This window comes from Pelobates fuscus, chromosome 10 (genome assembly GCF_036172605.1).
Source record: "Pelobates fuscus isolate aPelFus1 chromosome 10, aPelFus1.pri, whole genome shotgun sequence".
NCBI classification, from domain to species: Eukaryota; Metazoa; Chordata; class Amphibia; order Anura; family Pelobatidae; genus Pelobates; species Pelobates fuscus.
This window is the reverse complement of record NC_086326.1, coordinates 99,408,285-99,425,314: the sequence shown is the minus strand read 5'-3', so window position 1 is coordinate 99,425,314 and position 17,030 is coordinate 99,408,285. Positions and strand designations below refer to the sequence as shown.

The window sequence follows — 17,030 nt, the reverse complement described above, 5'->3', positions numbered from 1 at the left end:
GAACATGCAAATATGGAAACTGCAACACCTTAAAAATAGAACACACAAGTACACAAGAAATAGACCAGTGCTGATATATCAATGGGTAGGCAGCAACCACAACAAAGGGTTCCCTCTCACCCTTTGAACAAAAACCAGAAATGTACAAAGATAATTAGGGGCTGCGCCACAGGAAGTAATGGAATATAGTCAATGACAGGAAGTCCAGAGGTATAAAAGAAAACCTTTAAGTTCACACCAGATTGTGTCTGTGTCTTTATGGTATATTCAATGGGAGATGTGAATTCTTCAAGCTTGGGAATGGTATCCTTAATCAGTCTTTCCGATATTCGGTCATATGAAACGGAGAGAAGAAGAGAGAAAAGGCCTAATAGTGCAATATGTATCGTATAAAGTGGTTATGGTGGAATAATAATACATTAATAATGCATTCACATTTGGCAGAGCTATAGCCAGCTCTAGCATCTAGCGCTTGTAGTGGTACAATCCCCACTTCTGGATATACTGTAGGTACCCTCAGTCTTTGGGTTAGCTGGAGCTCAAACGATACCAAAAGTAGGGGGGCAACAATAGTGCTCGCAATAAGATAAAAACCAAGTGTAAAAAGATATATAAAATATACTCACACACCGTTAGGCATGTGCATGGGGAAAATTTTCGGTTCGGTTCGGCATTCCGAAATTCCGGAATTTTCGCAATTCGGCACTTCAACACTTCGGAACTTCGGCAGTTCGACACTTCGGAAATCCGGCAACTTCGGAATTTCGGAACTTCGGCACTTCTATTGCAGCCGCTTAGTAGATAACTCCCTAATTCCCACAGTATTAGGGAGTTATCTACCAGAAGGCTGAAATACCTAAATTGGTCTTTCAGACAAATTTATTAACCCTTTAAGTCCGGAGGACGTACTATTACGCCACGCAGAAACCGGCTCTAAACGCCGGCGGGCGTAATAGTACGTCCTCGCTTTTATTGCCGCCCACGTGGCCGGCGGTATTCTCCCGCTGCAGATCGCGGTCGGGGGGGATGCCTGGCCCCCCGGGCAACCCCCCCTGTGGCCGGTGACCGCGATCTGCAGTCTCTGATCGCAGTGACAGGCTGTCACTGCGACCAGTATTAAGCATGTGTCAGCCGATTTCAAATCGGCTGACACATGCGGCCGGCGGCTTTCCCCTTCTGCAGATCGCGGTCGGGGGACTTACCTGGCCCCCCAGGCAGTCCCCCTGGGGTCAGTGACCGCGATCTGCTAGGTCTGAGATCGCAGTGACAGGCTGTCACTGCGATCTCAGAGCGCTCTGATCGCAGTGACAGCCTGTCACTGCGATCAGTGTTACATGTGTCAGCCTATTGGCTGACACATGTAACTGGCACAATGATCCCCCTGCAGATTGGAAGGGGGGAGTGCTTGTACCACCCAGGCACTCCCCCCTGTGGTCAATTACCCAATCTGCAGGAGGTGATCACAGTGACAGGCAGTCACTGTGATCACTGATCCTGTGTGTCAGCCAGTGATGTGACATCACTGGCTGACACTGTCTCTGCCCCCTGTCCTGTAAAAAAAATAAAATATTAGTTCAAAAAATAAATAAAAAAAATTACAGTTACAAATAAAATATACTTAGATCATATATATTATATATATATGATCTAAGTATATATATATATATATATATACACATACACACATTTACACATACACGACGTGTATTTAAATATTAATATATATATATATATATATATATTAATATCAAATTACACGTAGACTGATACTGATTAAATATATATATAATTATTGTTATATATATATTTATATATAATATAAAAAAAATATATATGTAAATACGTAAAAAAATAAAATTAAAAAAATATTTAAAAATAAATAATTAAAAAATATATAGATGTGTGTTATTTCGTTCTAACTGTATTGTGATAATAATATATATATATTTATATCAAAATACACGTAGAACAAAATAATATATATCATAATATATATATCTATATACATAAATATATACGTATATATCACTATATATACCTATATATAAATAAAAATATTAAAAAAAATTATATATATATATACGTATATATACACATATGTATATATATACATATATTAATTCTACACATATATTTATGTAATAATTTTACATAATTAGGTATCCTAATTAATTACAATTAGCGGGACCTGCCTGACAACCCATGCCGAAAGTATAGGGAATTTAATTTGCTAGCACTATATTTAACCCTATAACTTTCCAAGACACCATAAAACCTGTACATGGGGGGTACTGTTTTACTCGGGAGACTTTGCTGAACACAAATATTAGTGTTTCAAAACAGTAAAATGTATTACAACGATGATATCGCCAGTAAAAGTGACGTTTTCTGCATTTTTCACGCACAAACAGCACTTACACGGACGATATTATTGCTGCAATACTTTTTACTGTTTTGAAATACAAATATTTGTGTTGAGCGAAGTCTCCCGAGTACAACAGTACCCCACATGTACAGGTTTTATGGTGTTTTCAAAAGTTACAGCGTCAAATATAAGGCTTGTGTTTCAGTTTTTTCACATTAAAATTCGCCAGATTGCTTACGTTGCCTTTGTGACCCTATGGTAGCCCAAGAATTAAAATTACCCCTATGATGGCATACCATTTGCAATAGTAGACAACCCAAGGTATTGCAAATGGGGTTTGTCCAGACTTTTTTAGTAGCCACTTAGTCACAAACACTGGCCAAAATTGGCGTTTTTGCATTTTTCACACACAAACAAATACTAACGCTAACTTTGGCCAGTGTTTGTGACCAAATGGCTACTAAAAAAGACTGCACATACCCCATTTGCAATACCTTGGGTTGTCTACTATTGCAAATGGTATGCCATTATGGGTGTAAATTTAATTCCTGGGCTACTATACAGTCTCAAAGGCAACGTAACCAATCTGGCGAATTTCAATTTCAAATGTAACACGCTATATTTGACCCTGTAACTTCCCAAAACACCATAAAACCTGTATATAGGGGGTACTGTTTTACACGTGAGACATCGCTGAATACAAATATGTGTATTGCATTGCAGTAAAAGCAAACAGTATTTTGACATCCACAGTTAAAATGTCACATAGAACTAAAAAAAAATAAAAAAATCTTTTTTTCTCCCATTTTTTTATATATTTTTTATATTAAATTATGTTCAATACCTAAATATTTAATGTTAAATGAAAGCCCTGTTTCCCCTGAATAAAATGATATATAATAAGGGGGGATGCATTTCATATGAAAGAGGTGAATTACGGTTGGACAGACATATAGCGCAAATGCCAGGTTTTGTTTACGTTTTGTTCTGTTCACAACTTGTACATTTGGCTGCGGTGTTAAGGGGTTAATACTAAGTAAAAATGACTTAGTATCAGTAAATTTTGCCCCTACTCGCTATACTCACTGTTTACTAGACTCGGCATGTCTAGTAAACAGTGCAGTGAGCAGCTCACTGTTTAAAAAATAAATAAAAAATAGCCCCCCCCCCTCGGGTGGGGGCCCTAAAGTAAAACGATAGGGGGGGGGACCTAATGACCTCCCCCCTGGCCCCCACCCCTGAGCAGTGGGTGGGGGCCCTACAGTAAAATAAGGGGGGGACCTAATGTCCTGCCCCCTGGCCCCCACCCCTGAGCGGCAGGTGGGGGCCCTAAATCCTAAAAGGGGGGGGGACCTAAGGTCCTGGCCCCGACCCCTGAACGGCGGGTGGGGGCCCTAAATACTAATAAAGGGGGGGACCTAATGTCCTCCCCCCTGGCCCCCACCCCTGAGCGGTGGGTGGGGGCTCTAAATACTAATAAAGGGGGGGACCTAATGTCCTCCCCCCTGGCCCCCACCCCTGAGCGGCGGGTGGGGGCCCTAAATACCAATAGGGGGGGCCCTATTGTCCTTCCCCCGGCCCCCACCCCTGAGCGGCGGGTGGGGGCCCTAAAAAAAATGTCCCCCCAGGTGACTGAGCGGCGGGTGGGGGCCCTAAAAAAAATGTTGTCCCCCCCAGGTGACTAGGGGTCCCCAAACCCCTAGTCACCCCCTCCCCCCCCAAAAAAAATGATCCCCCTACCTTCCCCCCTCACCCTAAAAATAATGAGGGGGGGACATTTAACTAAGAACCTGTAAAAAAAATAATAACTTACCATTCGATGTTTTCTTTCTTCTAAAATCTTATTTTTTCAGCCCCAAAAAAGGCCAAATAAAAAACCATAATAACCGACGCAATAAAAAAAAAAAAAAACGTGCGCAAAAAAATATAATCCTTCTTCACCCATGGAGGGCTCCGCGCAGCCCTGCAATTAGGCTCAGAGCACTCGGATTGGTGGGTTTAAGCCATCCAATCAGAGTGCTCTGACAAGTAAATGAAGAGACTGACAGGTAAGTCTCTACATTTACCTGTCACAGCACTCTGATTGGTTGGTTTGAAATTATTCCCGATTATCTGAAATCCACCAATCAGAGTGCTCTGTGTCATTTTACACAGCGTCGGAAAGTTCTTTGGAATTTTCCCACGCTGTGTAATTTGACTCATAACTCTCTGATTGGTGGATTAAGTAACCAATCAGAGAGTTATGAGTCAAATTACTGTCAGGGTACCTGTGGTCTCTACCTCCGAAAGAGGTAGAGACTTAGCTGTTCCTCCATCCAGACGGTCTGATGGCTCCCTTCCCCGCGGTCTATCCGGTCATGCTAGGCCGGCCGCGAGGGAGTGACTGCCTTTTACAGCATCTAGGCAGGAAGTAGTCATCAGGACACTCCCCCGGAACGACCTGTCAGTCAATTGTTGCAGGACCAATCAGGACGCCTCGGAGGCGTGGTTACTGCTCTGAACAGGGTATTTAACAGAGCTTCTTTCATTAGCTCATTGCCCTGTCGTGGTTCTAGCTTGTTCTAGTCACTCAGTGCTTGTGTATTCTATTATCCCTTTTGGTTTTGACCCGGCTTGTTTACCTTACTCTGCTATTCTCTGTTACCCTTGATTCGGCTTGTCTCTCGCTTACCTGTCTTCTGTTACCCTCGACCTCGGCTTGTCTTTGACCATTCTATACTGTACTACTTACGTTAGTCCGGCCATTCTAAGGTCCGGTATACGTATCTGGCTACTGTTTGTGCTCTGCGTGTTGGATCCCTGTCCCGATCCTGACATTACGACAGGGCCAATGGATCCTGCAAGTACAAACAGTCAGCTGGCTTCTCCTGATCCTAGGTTTGAAGCCATGGATCACCGAATGGATCAGATGGCGCTTGCGCTACAGGCTCTATTAGCTCGTGCCAATAACCCACCAGAGGAGATACGTAATACCCCTGTTTCTCCTGTCGGGTCAGGTCTAGAGGTAGCCACAGTGGGTGCTTCTTCTCGCATTACCCCCCCAGTACGCTATGGTGGGGCTCCTGAGAAGTGTCGTGGTTTTTTAAACCAAATTAGTATCCACTTTGAATTGCAACCTCGCTCTTATCCTACAGATAGAGCAAAGGTAGGATTTATTATCACCCTACTTATTGAGAAAGCTCTGAGATGGGCCAACCCACTATGGGAGAACGATAACCCATTAGTTTATAACTATAACGCATTTGTAGCTGCTTTTAGAAGAACATTTGACCCTCCAGGTAGAAGGGTTAATGCAGCCAGACTACTGTTGCGCCTGAGACAGGAGAACCAAACACTGGTGGATTATGCACTAGAGTTCAGGTCTCTGGCGGCAGAAGTCAAGTGGAATGAGCAGGCGTATATGGATGTATTTTTGAATGGCCTATCTGATGTAATCCTTGATGAGGTTGCTACCAGAGAACTCCCTGAGAATTTAGAGGATTTAATTTCGTTCATCTCTCGTATAGATGAACGTTTAAGAGAGAGACAGAACACTCGAGAGAGGAACCGGAGACCTTCTTTTAGGTTAGCTCCCGCTTTTCCAAGTCCTGACTCCACGGTATCTTTGCTTACTGAACCTATGCAGATAGGGTATACCCGCCTCTCTGAGGAGGAAAGACAGTACAGGAGAAGAGAGGGTTTGTGTATGTATTGTGGAGCCAAGGGTCATTTACTCTCGAACTGTTCTAACCGCCCGGGAAACGCTCGCACCTAAGTCTCTCTAGAGGACAAGCCTTGGGTGTTTCTATTTTGTCCTCTACTCCTAATTATAAAGATCACAGGCTTCTGCTACCAGTTTCCTTAACTTGGGGGAAGGAAGTAGTAAGGGCTATGGCATTGATAGATTCCGGTGCTGCTGAGAATTTTATCGACCAAGCCTTTGCTAGTAAAAACAATTTCCCATCCCAGCTAAGGGAGACACCCTTGGTCGTTGAGGCCATAGATGGTAGACCACTACTAGACCCTGTTATCTTTCGTGAGACCATACCCATTAATTTAAATGTTGGTATCCTACACACGGAGAATTTATCTCTTATGCTCATTTCGTCCCCTTCAGTTCCCATAGTTCTGGGGTACCCATGGTTGAAGCAACATAACCCTATTATCGATTGGGAGTTAGGGGAGATACTCTCGTGGGGCCAGGGCTGCCAGGATCGGTGTTTGTGCAAGGTTTCTCCATTAGCTAATGTTAACATACCGGAGAATCCTACTCAGTCCACAGGAAGACAAATACCAGACCTTTACCTAGACTTAAGGGCAGTGTTTGACAAGAAGAATGCCGATTCTTTGCCGCCACACAGGTCATTTGACTGTAAAATTAAGCTTCTACCCGGGACTATGCCTCCAAGGGGCCATGTATATCCTTTGTCTGTTCAGGAAAACTCGGTTCTAGGGGAGTATATTCGGGAGAATTTAGAAAAGGGATTCATCAGGAGGTCTTCGTCTCCGGCCGAGGCTGGGTTCTTTTTCATTAAGAAGAAGGATGGCACGCTGAGACCTTGTATCGATTACCGAGGCTTGAATAAAATAACTGTCAGAAATGCCTATCCTATCCCACTGATTACCGAGTTATTTGATCGTCTTAAGGGCTCCAAAATCTTCACCAAGTTAGATCTCAGAGGGGCTTACAATTTGGTGAGAATCCAGCAAGGTCACGAGTGGATGACGGCATTCAATACCCGGTATGGCCATTACGAATACACTGTTATGCCATTTGGACTATGCAATGCTCCTGCAGTATTTCAAGATTTGATTAATGAGGTACTTAGGGAGTTTCAGCATGATTGTGTTATTGTTTACCTGGACGACATACTAATACACTCTAAGGAGATTGAGACTCACCATAGACAGGTCAGAAAGGTATTACACAAGCTGCTGCAACATGGTCTATATTGCAAATTGGAGAAGTGCAGTTTTGATCAGTCTCAGGTAGACTTTCTTGGATACGTGATTTCTGGGGAAGGTTTTAAAATGGATCCTGTAAAACTCCAATCTATTTTAGACTGGCCTTTGCCCAAAGGACTCAAGGCTATCCAAAGGTTTATTGGTTTTTCCAACTACTATAGGCGCTTCATTAAAGGATACTCCTCTATCATTGCGCCTATTACCAATATGACCAAACAAGGGGCTGATACTAAGTTCTGGTCTAAGGAAGCTCTTGGTGCTTTCAAGACTCTCAAGGAACTTTTTGCCTCGGCTCCCATTCTAGTCCATCCTGATACGACTCTGCCTTTCTTGCTCGAGGTCGATGCCTCTGAGACAGCAGTTGTGGCTGTTCTGTCTCAAAGGTTAGGGGTGGATAAACCGTTACACCCTTGTGGTTTCTTCTCTAAGAAATTTTCTGGGCCTGAGAGCAGATATGACATCGGGGAAAGGGAACTGTTAGCAGTCATTAAAGCCTTAAAGGAGTGGAGACATTTGTTGGAGGGGACCCTACACCCTATTACGATTTTGACGGACCACAAAAACTTGTCCTATATTGGGGAGGCTAAGCGCTTATCCTCTAGACAAGCTCGTTGGTCCTTATTCCTGACTCACTTCAATTATGTACTGACTTACAGACCTGGTTCTAAAAACTCTAAAGCCGATGCATTATCTCGCCAATATGAACCTTCTACTGTACCTGAACCAGTTCTTTCTTCTATAGTTCCGAAATGCAATATCATTGCTAATACGAATCTCAGGATTCATTCTCCATTACTGGCCGAGATCATTAAGTTGCAACATCTAGCACCTAAACAGACTCCTGCGGGCCGTCATTTCGTTCCTCCGGCTCTTCAACTGGAGCTTTTACAGTGTTTACATAATAGCAAGATGGCAGGACATCCTGGTATTCGCAAAACTTACACGTTGATCTCTAAGGACTTCTGGTGGCCTGCTTTACGGAGGGATATTGAGGAGTTCATCGCTGCATGTGAAGTTTGTACTAAAACCAAACAACCCCATACGCTTCCATGTGGATTCCTGCACCCCTTGGAGGTTCCAGAAAAACCATGGTCCTGTTTGGCCATGGACTTTATTGTCGATCTACCTATCTCTAAAAGACAGACTGTTATCCTCACCGTGGTTGACAGGTTTACTAAGATGGCACACTTCATTCCCCTGCCTAAACTCCCGTCTTCTCCCGAATTGGCAGAGATATTCGCTAAGGAGATTTTTCGCCTACATGGGATACCCTCTCAAATTGTATCGGACAGAGGCTCCCAATTTGTTTCCCGCTTTTGGAGGTCCTTCTGCTCTCAACTTGGTATTAAATTAAACTTTTCTTCTGCCTATCATCCTCAGTCTAACGGAGCTGCTGAACGTACCAACCAGAAAATTGAACAATATTTACGATGCTTTGTTTCTGAACACCAGGATGATTGGGTCGGTTTGATTCCTTGGGCGGAGTTTGCACACAACAATCTCGTTTGCGATTCTACTCATTCAAGCCCCTTCTTCATGAATTATGGTTTTCATCCGTCTATTCTTCCTTCGGATTCTCCTTCCCAGGGGGTGCCGTCGGTTGATGTTCATGTTGCCAATTTGAGGAAGTTGTGGGATCAAACTCGACAAATCCTTGTGCACAACTCTATGTTGGTCAAGAAACACGCTGATAAACGTAGAAGGGCGGCTCCGGTCTTTGTTCCAGGTGATAGGGTATGGCTGAGCACGAGGAACATCCGTTTAAAAGTGCCCTCCATGAAGTTCGCTCCTCGTTATATTGGACCCTACAGGGTGCTGACCCGTATCAATCCAGTTGCGTATCGTTTAGCTCTTCCTAATACCTTACGCATCCCGAACTCGTTTCACGTTTCATTGCTGAAACCACTCATATGTAACAGATTTTCCTCCACAATAGCCCCTCCTCGCTCCGTTCAGGTGGAGGGTCAGGAGGAGTATGAGGTTAACTCTATTATTGATTCTCGAATCTCCCGGGGGAGAGTACAATATCTGGTTGATTGGAAGGGATATGGTCCTGAGGAGAGGAGTTGGGTACCTCAGGAGGATGTTCATGCTCCCCGTCTCCGCAGGGCGTATCACTCTCGCTTCCCATCTCGTCCCGGTTCATTCCGCCCGGTGGGCGTATTTGAGAGGGGGGGTACTGTCAGGGTACCTGTGGTCTCTACCTCCGAAAGAGGTAGAGACTTAGCTGTTCCTCCATCCAGACGGTCTGATGGCTCCCTTCCCCGCGGTCTATCCGGTCATGCTAGGCCGGCCGCGAGGGAGTGACTGCCTTTTACAGCATCTAGGCAGGAAGTAGTCATCAGGACACTCCCCCGGAACGACCTGTCAGTCAATTGTTGCAGGACCAATCAGGACGCCTCGGAGGCGTGGTTACTGCTCTGAACAGGGTATTTAACAGAGCTTCTTTCATTAGCTCATTGCCCTGTCGTGGTTCTAGCTTGTTCTAGTCACTCAGTGCTTGTGTATTCTATTATCCCTTTTGGTTTTGACCCGGCTTGTTTACCTTACTCTGCTATTCTCTGTTACCCTTGATTCGGCTTGTCTCTCGCTTACCTGTCTTCTGTTACCCTCGACCTCGGCTTGTCTTTGACCATTCTATACTGTACTACTTACGTTAGTCCGGCCATTCTAAGGTCCGGTATACGTATCTGGCTACTGTTTGTACTCTGCGTGTTGGATCCCTGTCCCGATCCTGACAATTACACAGCGTGGGAAAATTACAAAGAACTTTCCCACGCTGTTTTTTTTAGGGCCCCCACCCACCGCTCAGGGGTGGGGGCGAGGGGGAGGACAATAGGTCCCCCCCCCTATTGGTATTTAGGGCCCCCACCCGCCGCTCAGGGGTGGGGGCCAGGGGGAAGGACATTAGGTCCCCCCCTTACATTGTATATAGGGCCCCCACCCACCGCTCAGGGGTGGGGGCCAGGGTGGAGGACATTAGGTCCCCCCCTTAATTTACTGTAGGGCCCCTACCCACTGCTCAGGGGGGAGGACATTAGGTCCCCCCCTATTACTATTTAGGGCTCCCACCCGCCGCTCAGGGGTGGGGACCAGGGGGAGGACCTTAGGTCCCCCCCTTTTTAGTATTTAGGGCCCCCACCCGCCGCTCGGGGGTGGGGGCCAGGGGGGAGGACCTTAGGTCCCCCTCCCTTATTAGTTTTTAGGGCCCCCACGCACCGCTCAGGGGTGGGGGCCAGGGGGAGGACATTAGGTCCCCCCTCATTATAATTTAGGGCCCCCACCCGCCGCTCAGGGGTGGGGGCTCGGGAAGGGGCATAATTTACTAATACTAAGTAATCTTTACTTAGTATTAGTAAATTTGTCTGAAATACCAATTTAGATCTTTCAGCCTTTTAGTAGATAGCTCCCTAATGCGGTGGGAATTAGGGAGTTATCTACTTATTCATTTCTGTCATTACATTGACTGGCCAAGTAACTTACATTTTATATGAATGTATGTTACTTGATTGTTGTAAGTGTTGCAAATGCTTACAGGTGAATCCTGGCTATGTTTGTATACTTTTTATTTAAAATTGTATACAATGTAAAATTTTTCTTCTTTCACTGGGTAAGTATTTTAGTACTTAGGCAATACTGTGCTTTGGAACTTCGGCACTTTGATACTTCGGAACTTCGGCACTTTGATACTTCGGAACTTCGGCACTTTGATACTTCGGAACTTCGGCACTTTGATACTTCGGAACTTCGGCAACTTCAGCACTTCGGAACTTCGGCACTTTGGAAATTCGGTAATTTAGGAACTTCGGGAACTCGGCACTTCAGCAATTCGGACATTCGGAAGTACCCGAATGTCTGAATTGCCCGAAATTTGTCCAAATACATATTCGGACCGAAACGAATTGCACATGTCTACACACCGTAGAGAAGGCTGACTGCTCTGTGGTATCGGCTCTGGTGGTATGATCCCCACCTCAGATTTTTTTCAGTTTTATTTTGTATTTAAATAAAGGAATTATTTTGGACAAATATACCTAGGTTGTGCCAATTTCCTTTAATTGTTTAAAAGCAAAAATGTTTTATTTTTTCATTTTTTCTTACCTGGCTTTTTAACCACAACTCTAAAGAAATCAGAGGTGGGGATCATACCACCATAGCCATTACCACAGAGCAGTCAGCCTGCTCTACGATATGCGAGTATATATTTTTTTTTTTACAATCTTTATTTATTGGATTTTTCAAAAGATAATGTAACATTAGTCAGTCAGGTAAAGTACATTTAGTCTGAATGAACAACATTGCGCAAACAAGTTTATGCTCGGGCTCTAACTGATTTAGACTGCGATTCTAGCTGTCCATGTTTGGTACGCTGTCACTGGGATACTTTCCTAGCTTCTTTCGTAGCCTTAGAGGGTTACCCCTTAGGTGCACTGTGCTACTTGGAGTGCTGTGTTTACGGTTGGACCCGATTATCTGATTCCAGGTTCCCCGGTTTGGATCTGTCGTCATAAGGTGTACCTTCCCCACTGCAGACTGCGGTCCCAAAAAATGCCGCCCCCAAATGCCCTCTGTTCCCCCTGTCATGGGGGGGCCACCTGATTGCCCCCCCCCCCCCGGCGGGGGGCGGCTCTCTCACTGTCACACGCGGCGAGGGAGTTGTGTCCTCTCTGCTCCCTCTCGCCGCGTGGGTTTTCTGCTGATGCAGGGAGCCGGAATATGACGTCATATTCCGGCTCCCTGCATCAGAAAACGGCGCGCGGCGAGAGGGAGCAGAGAGGACACAGCTCCCTCGCCGCGTGTGACAGGGAGAGAGCCGCCCACCGGGGGGGGGCAGGCAATCAGGTGGCCCCCCCATGCCAGCCTCACTGCAGCCCCACTGGACCCCAGGGACCCATCCATGACAGCTTTCCTGAAAGGTAGGGAGGCTGGGTGGGTGGGCAATGTTTATTTGAATAATTTGTATATATGTATGTCTGTGTGTATGTCTGTTAGTGTATGTATGTCTGTGTGTATGTCTGTTAGTGTATGTGTATGTGTGTGTGTGTATGTCCGTTAGTGTATGTGTATGTATGTCTGTGTGTATATGTCTGTTAGTGTATGTGTGTGTATGTATGTCTGTTAGTGTATGTCTGTGTGTATGTCTGTGTGTATGTCTGTTAGTGTATGTCTGTTAGTGTATGTGTATGTATGCCTGTTAGTGTATGTGTATGTATGTGTGTGTGTATGTCTGTTAGTGTATGTGTGTGTGTATGTCTGTTAGTGTATGTGTATGTCTGTTAGTGTGTGTGTGTATGTCTGTTAGTGTGTGTGTGTATGTCTGTTAGTGTGTGTGTATGTGTGCGTGTGTGTGTGTATGTCTGTTTATGTGTGTGTATGTCTGTTTATGTGTGTGTATGTCTGTTAGTGTGTGTGTATGTCTGTTAGTCTATGTATGTGTGTGTGTATGTCTGTTAGTCTATGTATGTGTGTGTATGTTAGTTCATGTCTGTTGGTGTATGTGTGTGTTTGTGTCAGTGTGTGTGTGTGTATGAGTGTATTTACGTCTGTTAGCATATGTAGGTGTGTGTGTATGAGTGTATGTGCTTCTGTTAGTGTATGCATGTTTGCGTGTATGTGCTTCTGTTAGTGTATGCATGTGTGTGTGCGTATGAGTGTATGTGCTTCTGTTAGTGTATGCACATGTTTGCGTGTATGTGCTTCTGTTAGTGTATGTTTGTAAGTGTCTGTCAAATCAGTGAGAGTCTGTTTGTCATTTAGTGTGTGTGTGACTATTAGTGTGTGTCTGTCAGTGTGTTTGTGTGTGTCTCTCTGTCAATGAATGAGTGTGTGTCAGTGAATGTGTGTGTGTGTGTGTCAAATCAGTGACGTCTGTGTGTTTGTCACGTAGTGTGTGTGTTACTGTCAGTGTGTATCTGCCAGTGTGGGTGTCTGTCAGAGAGTGTGCTTAGAGGGACACTATAGGCACCCAGACAATTTCAGCTCATTGAAGTGGTCTGGGTGCAGTGTCCCAGTCCCCTTAAACCTGCAAGTGTAATTATTGCGGTTTCTCAGAAACTGCAATAATTACCTTGAGGGGTAACTCCACCTCTAGTGGCTGTCTATCAGACACTAGAGGGACTTTCGGGTGGTTAGGTGACCAAAAGTCGCCTAACTGATGCTGGACGTCCTCACCCCTGTGCATGAGGACATCCAGCATCTGCTAAATACCCATAGGATTTTAACCCCATCAGTGTCGAATGAGGGAGGGGGGGCACTACAGGGAATTATAGTGCCAGGAAAACAGCTTTGTTTTCCTGGCACTATAGTATTTCTTTAAAAGGAGCAGGAAAAGGTGGAGTCTAAAGAGGAAGGGGTGGGTTCTTAATCAGGAAGCGGTGCGCCCTTGACAGGAAGGGGTGGTAAATTTAGATTAGGGGTGCTCAGGTATAGTCATGCCTAGGGCAGCACAAAATTAAAATACACCACTGTGTGAGTGTCTGAGTATGTGTGTGCGTCTGTGAGTGTCTGAGTGCATGTGTGTGTCTGTGAGTGTATGTGTGTGCACGCGTTTATATATGCATACGAGTGGGTTTTTTTTTGGTGGGGGAGAGTTCCCACACTTTTTTCCCCAGGACTTGACCCCTGGTCTCAAACCTGTCTCTGTGCTACCGGCTGATTCAAGCTGTCCGTCCTGGATTGCTCCAGGTCTCGGTGGTGTGGGTAGTTTGAGTATATTTTATATATCTTTTTTGATAAGTTTGTTCAGAAATTGTTAAAAAGCATCCAGAGATGCTTTTGTGGAAAAACAGAATATTCAAAGACATCATGGTTAAAATGTGTTTGTGGTAACAGCTTGTTGATCCAAGGAAAATCTGACTACCATTTCAGATTTAGGAAAGAATGCACAAATGGAAATTACCGTACTTTAATTTAGTTTTTGTGCTTTCTCTTGGATCAGCAGCAGAAACCGAGGTGTCTGGATGGCTGAATTTGACGGATTTGAGATTTTTTGTTTTTTCAAAGCAGATTATTGGGTCATGAAGTTGTGTTATGCAGTGTTTCAGAGAGAAGCATTTGACCATTGCCTGAATACAGTAAGCATCTTTGAAACAAATTTTATCCGGTATTATTATAGATTAAAGCCAAAAGGTACTTGTACCCAATCTTTCAACTTTTTTCCCTTAATGATGGCTTAGAAAATATTTTTTTCCTATCCCACAATTTATTATTAGACATATCCAGCTCAGAAAAGTTTAATTTTATTGTTTATGTTGTATGTAAAGGTAACAGAATTCCCACAATGGTTTTCTTTTCAGGAGTCTGAATACTACAGCACGAAAACCGGCCAACCAACTGGTAAGTATAAAAAAAAATTACATGATCCAGTGCATCATTTGCAAACACATTCACACATCTTCGTGATGCAAGTCACGAATGCTAAATATACCCAGGTCATATTGAACACAGCATACTAACAGTGTAATAGTACTTTGCAGTGTAGTCCTCTTGTTTTTTTACCTTTCTAGTGTTACTCTTTATTCTGCTATCTGACAACCTCGACCTGGCTGGACCTATTATACCGTGTTGTCAAAGGCATCCAAACCTGCACTAGTTTCCTATTGATTCATTGTTGGGAGTTCCTTAAAGGGACACTTTAGGCACCATAAGTATTTCAACTGACTAAAGTGGTTATGGTGCATGGAGTGAACATCAATTATTAGTTTTTTGTTTTTTTCAATTTGACAATTTTTATTTTGTCGTAATTCTCAACAAGGGATACAGAAGAGAAAAAAGGAGGGGGGTGGAAGGGGTTCACAATGAGCACATTATTAGCGTTCGTTAGCAGTCGACATGGTTCACTTGGTACAGTAGCACATTTATACAATATTTACAATAAGGTGGTGTTATTCACAACGGCTTATTCGACAATGAGAGTCATCTTAATAATATATACCTTTTCAGTTTATACATTTTGGAGTATTTCCTTATTTATCATATTGGTTGCATCGGACATATACATACATAGATCGCATTATACATGTTAAAGTTCGTCTGTTGTTATGCCTTGGAACAGCTGTTGATTGATGAGTCTGCCTAATAGCTAACTCGAGTGTGATACACTTTGGCATCGTTCTCCCTGTGTGTTAGCAGTTTTTTGATATTACTGAGTTGTCTACACCTATAGCTGTGACTATTCTCGATTGTTTGTTAGTAAACCTATCTGTTGCTTGTTGTTCTGGGGGGGGGATGGGGTATTTGACATCGGGGTGCGGGCGGGGTAGAAGACAGAAGGGTAGGGGGGAGGGGGAGTTCCATGAGCCCTTCTTCGAATTTACAATGCTTCCGGCTACCTTGCCGTATTCGTTTTTCTTCTTGGTAGTCAGGCCTGGATCCCCTCAACTATGTACAGTGTGGGTTTTAGTTCTCCAGTGCCCTGAATCAGGTGTAGTAGTGGGTGTGTTCCGTAAACCTCTACCTTACTTCTCCGGAGTCAGCGCTCCTCTCATCCCTCCTGTTACCACGATTACCCTTTGCTATTAAGTGTTCCCTTTTTTTTTTTTTTAATTAATATTATCTATTATTTATGACTCAAACTCATCCACTGGTCCTAGCTTCTCCACAAAGACCTCCCATTCTAGTCTGGCTTGAATGATGTGTTTTGCTATTTGGGATTGCTGATTAGTCCCTATTTCATAAGTCAAGTTAAGTGATACTTGTTGTATCAGGTCAGTCCATTTGGGTGTTTGTGTTTGTTTACATCTCCTTGCTATTAGGAGGGTGGCCGCTATTAATATGTGAAACAATAGGCTGGCTTGTGTTTTTGTGTAGTTTTCGAGCGTCATGAGTAGTAAGGCGCATTCCGGTCTTAGCTGAAATTCGATTTGTAGTGCACCCTGTATCATCTTTTCTACTCTCCTCCAGTATTCCCTAATGGCCGGGCAGGTCCACCAAGTGTGGAGCATGGTGCCCTCATCTGTTAAGCATCTCCAGCATGTTGTGGGGGAGTCGGGGTATATGCGCGCCAGTCTGGTTGGCACGAGATACCATCTATACTGTAATTTGCGCATGAGTTCTAGATGGGATGAGCAGCGAGACCTGCCTTTATGAGCCGTAAAGGCTTTGGACCATTGGTCGTCTGAGAAGTCCATGCCTATGTCTTTGTGCCATGCTACTCTAAAGGTGTCTCCCTGTGTTTGCTGGCTCGGATCATTTAGTGTTGCATAAATGAGTGAAAGTGGCTTTTTTGGCATGGTCAGTGACATACATGCGTGTTCTACTCTTCTTGCATTTGGCGGAGTGTTCGGGTTGGTGTCGTTTGCCAGTATTCCCTTCAGTTGTATATAAGAGAATATCATGTTTAGTGGCAAGTTATATTCTAATTGTAGTTCTGGGAATTGTTTCATGTGTCCCTTGCTATACAGGTGTTTAACTAGTGTACATCCCCTATCTATCCATTTGCGGTGGTCGAAGGCGGGATATGCTATATGTATGCTAAATATGGGGGTGGCTAGTGACCAAGCTTTTGTGTACCCTAGTTGCGATTTAGCCTTGTCCCAGACTCTGAGCAGTGTGTCTGTGGTGGCGGGCATGTTTGGGAGCGGTGGTCGCCGGTTGTGCGGCACCCATAATAGGTATTTAAGGCCATTGGGGTTTGTCCAGGTCGATTCCATCTCTATCCACTGAGGTGGGTTTTCAGCTGCATGAGCCTGTAGGGCCGTGGATATTATTGCTGCTCTATAGT

At 44.3% G+C, this 17,030-nt stretch overlaps 1 protein-coding gene across 1 annotated transcript in view; it reads left to right on the top strand.

Moving 5' to 3' along the window:
* The window catches only part of LOC134574514 (sperm flagellar protein 1-like), a 63,162-nt gene that overhangs the window by 19,959 nt on the left and 26,173 nt on the right, over positions 1-17,030 (top strand). Inside the window, exon 4 of the mRNA XM_063433620.1 lies at positions 14,605-14,644. Within this exon, the coding sequence (XP_063289690.1) occupies positions 14,605-14,644 (40 nt within the window). The remainder of the gene's footprint in view (positions 1-14,604; positions 14,645-17,030) is intronic.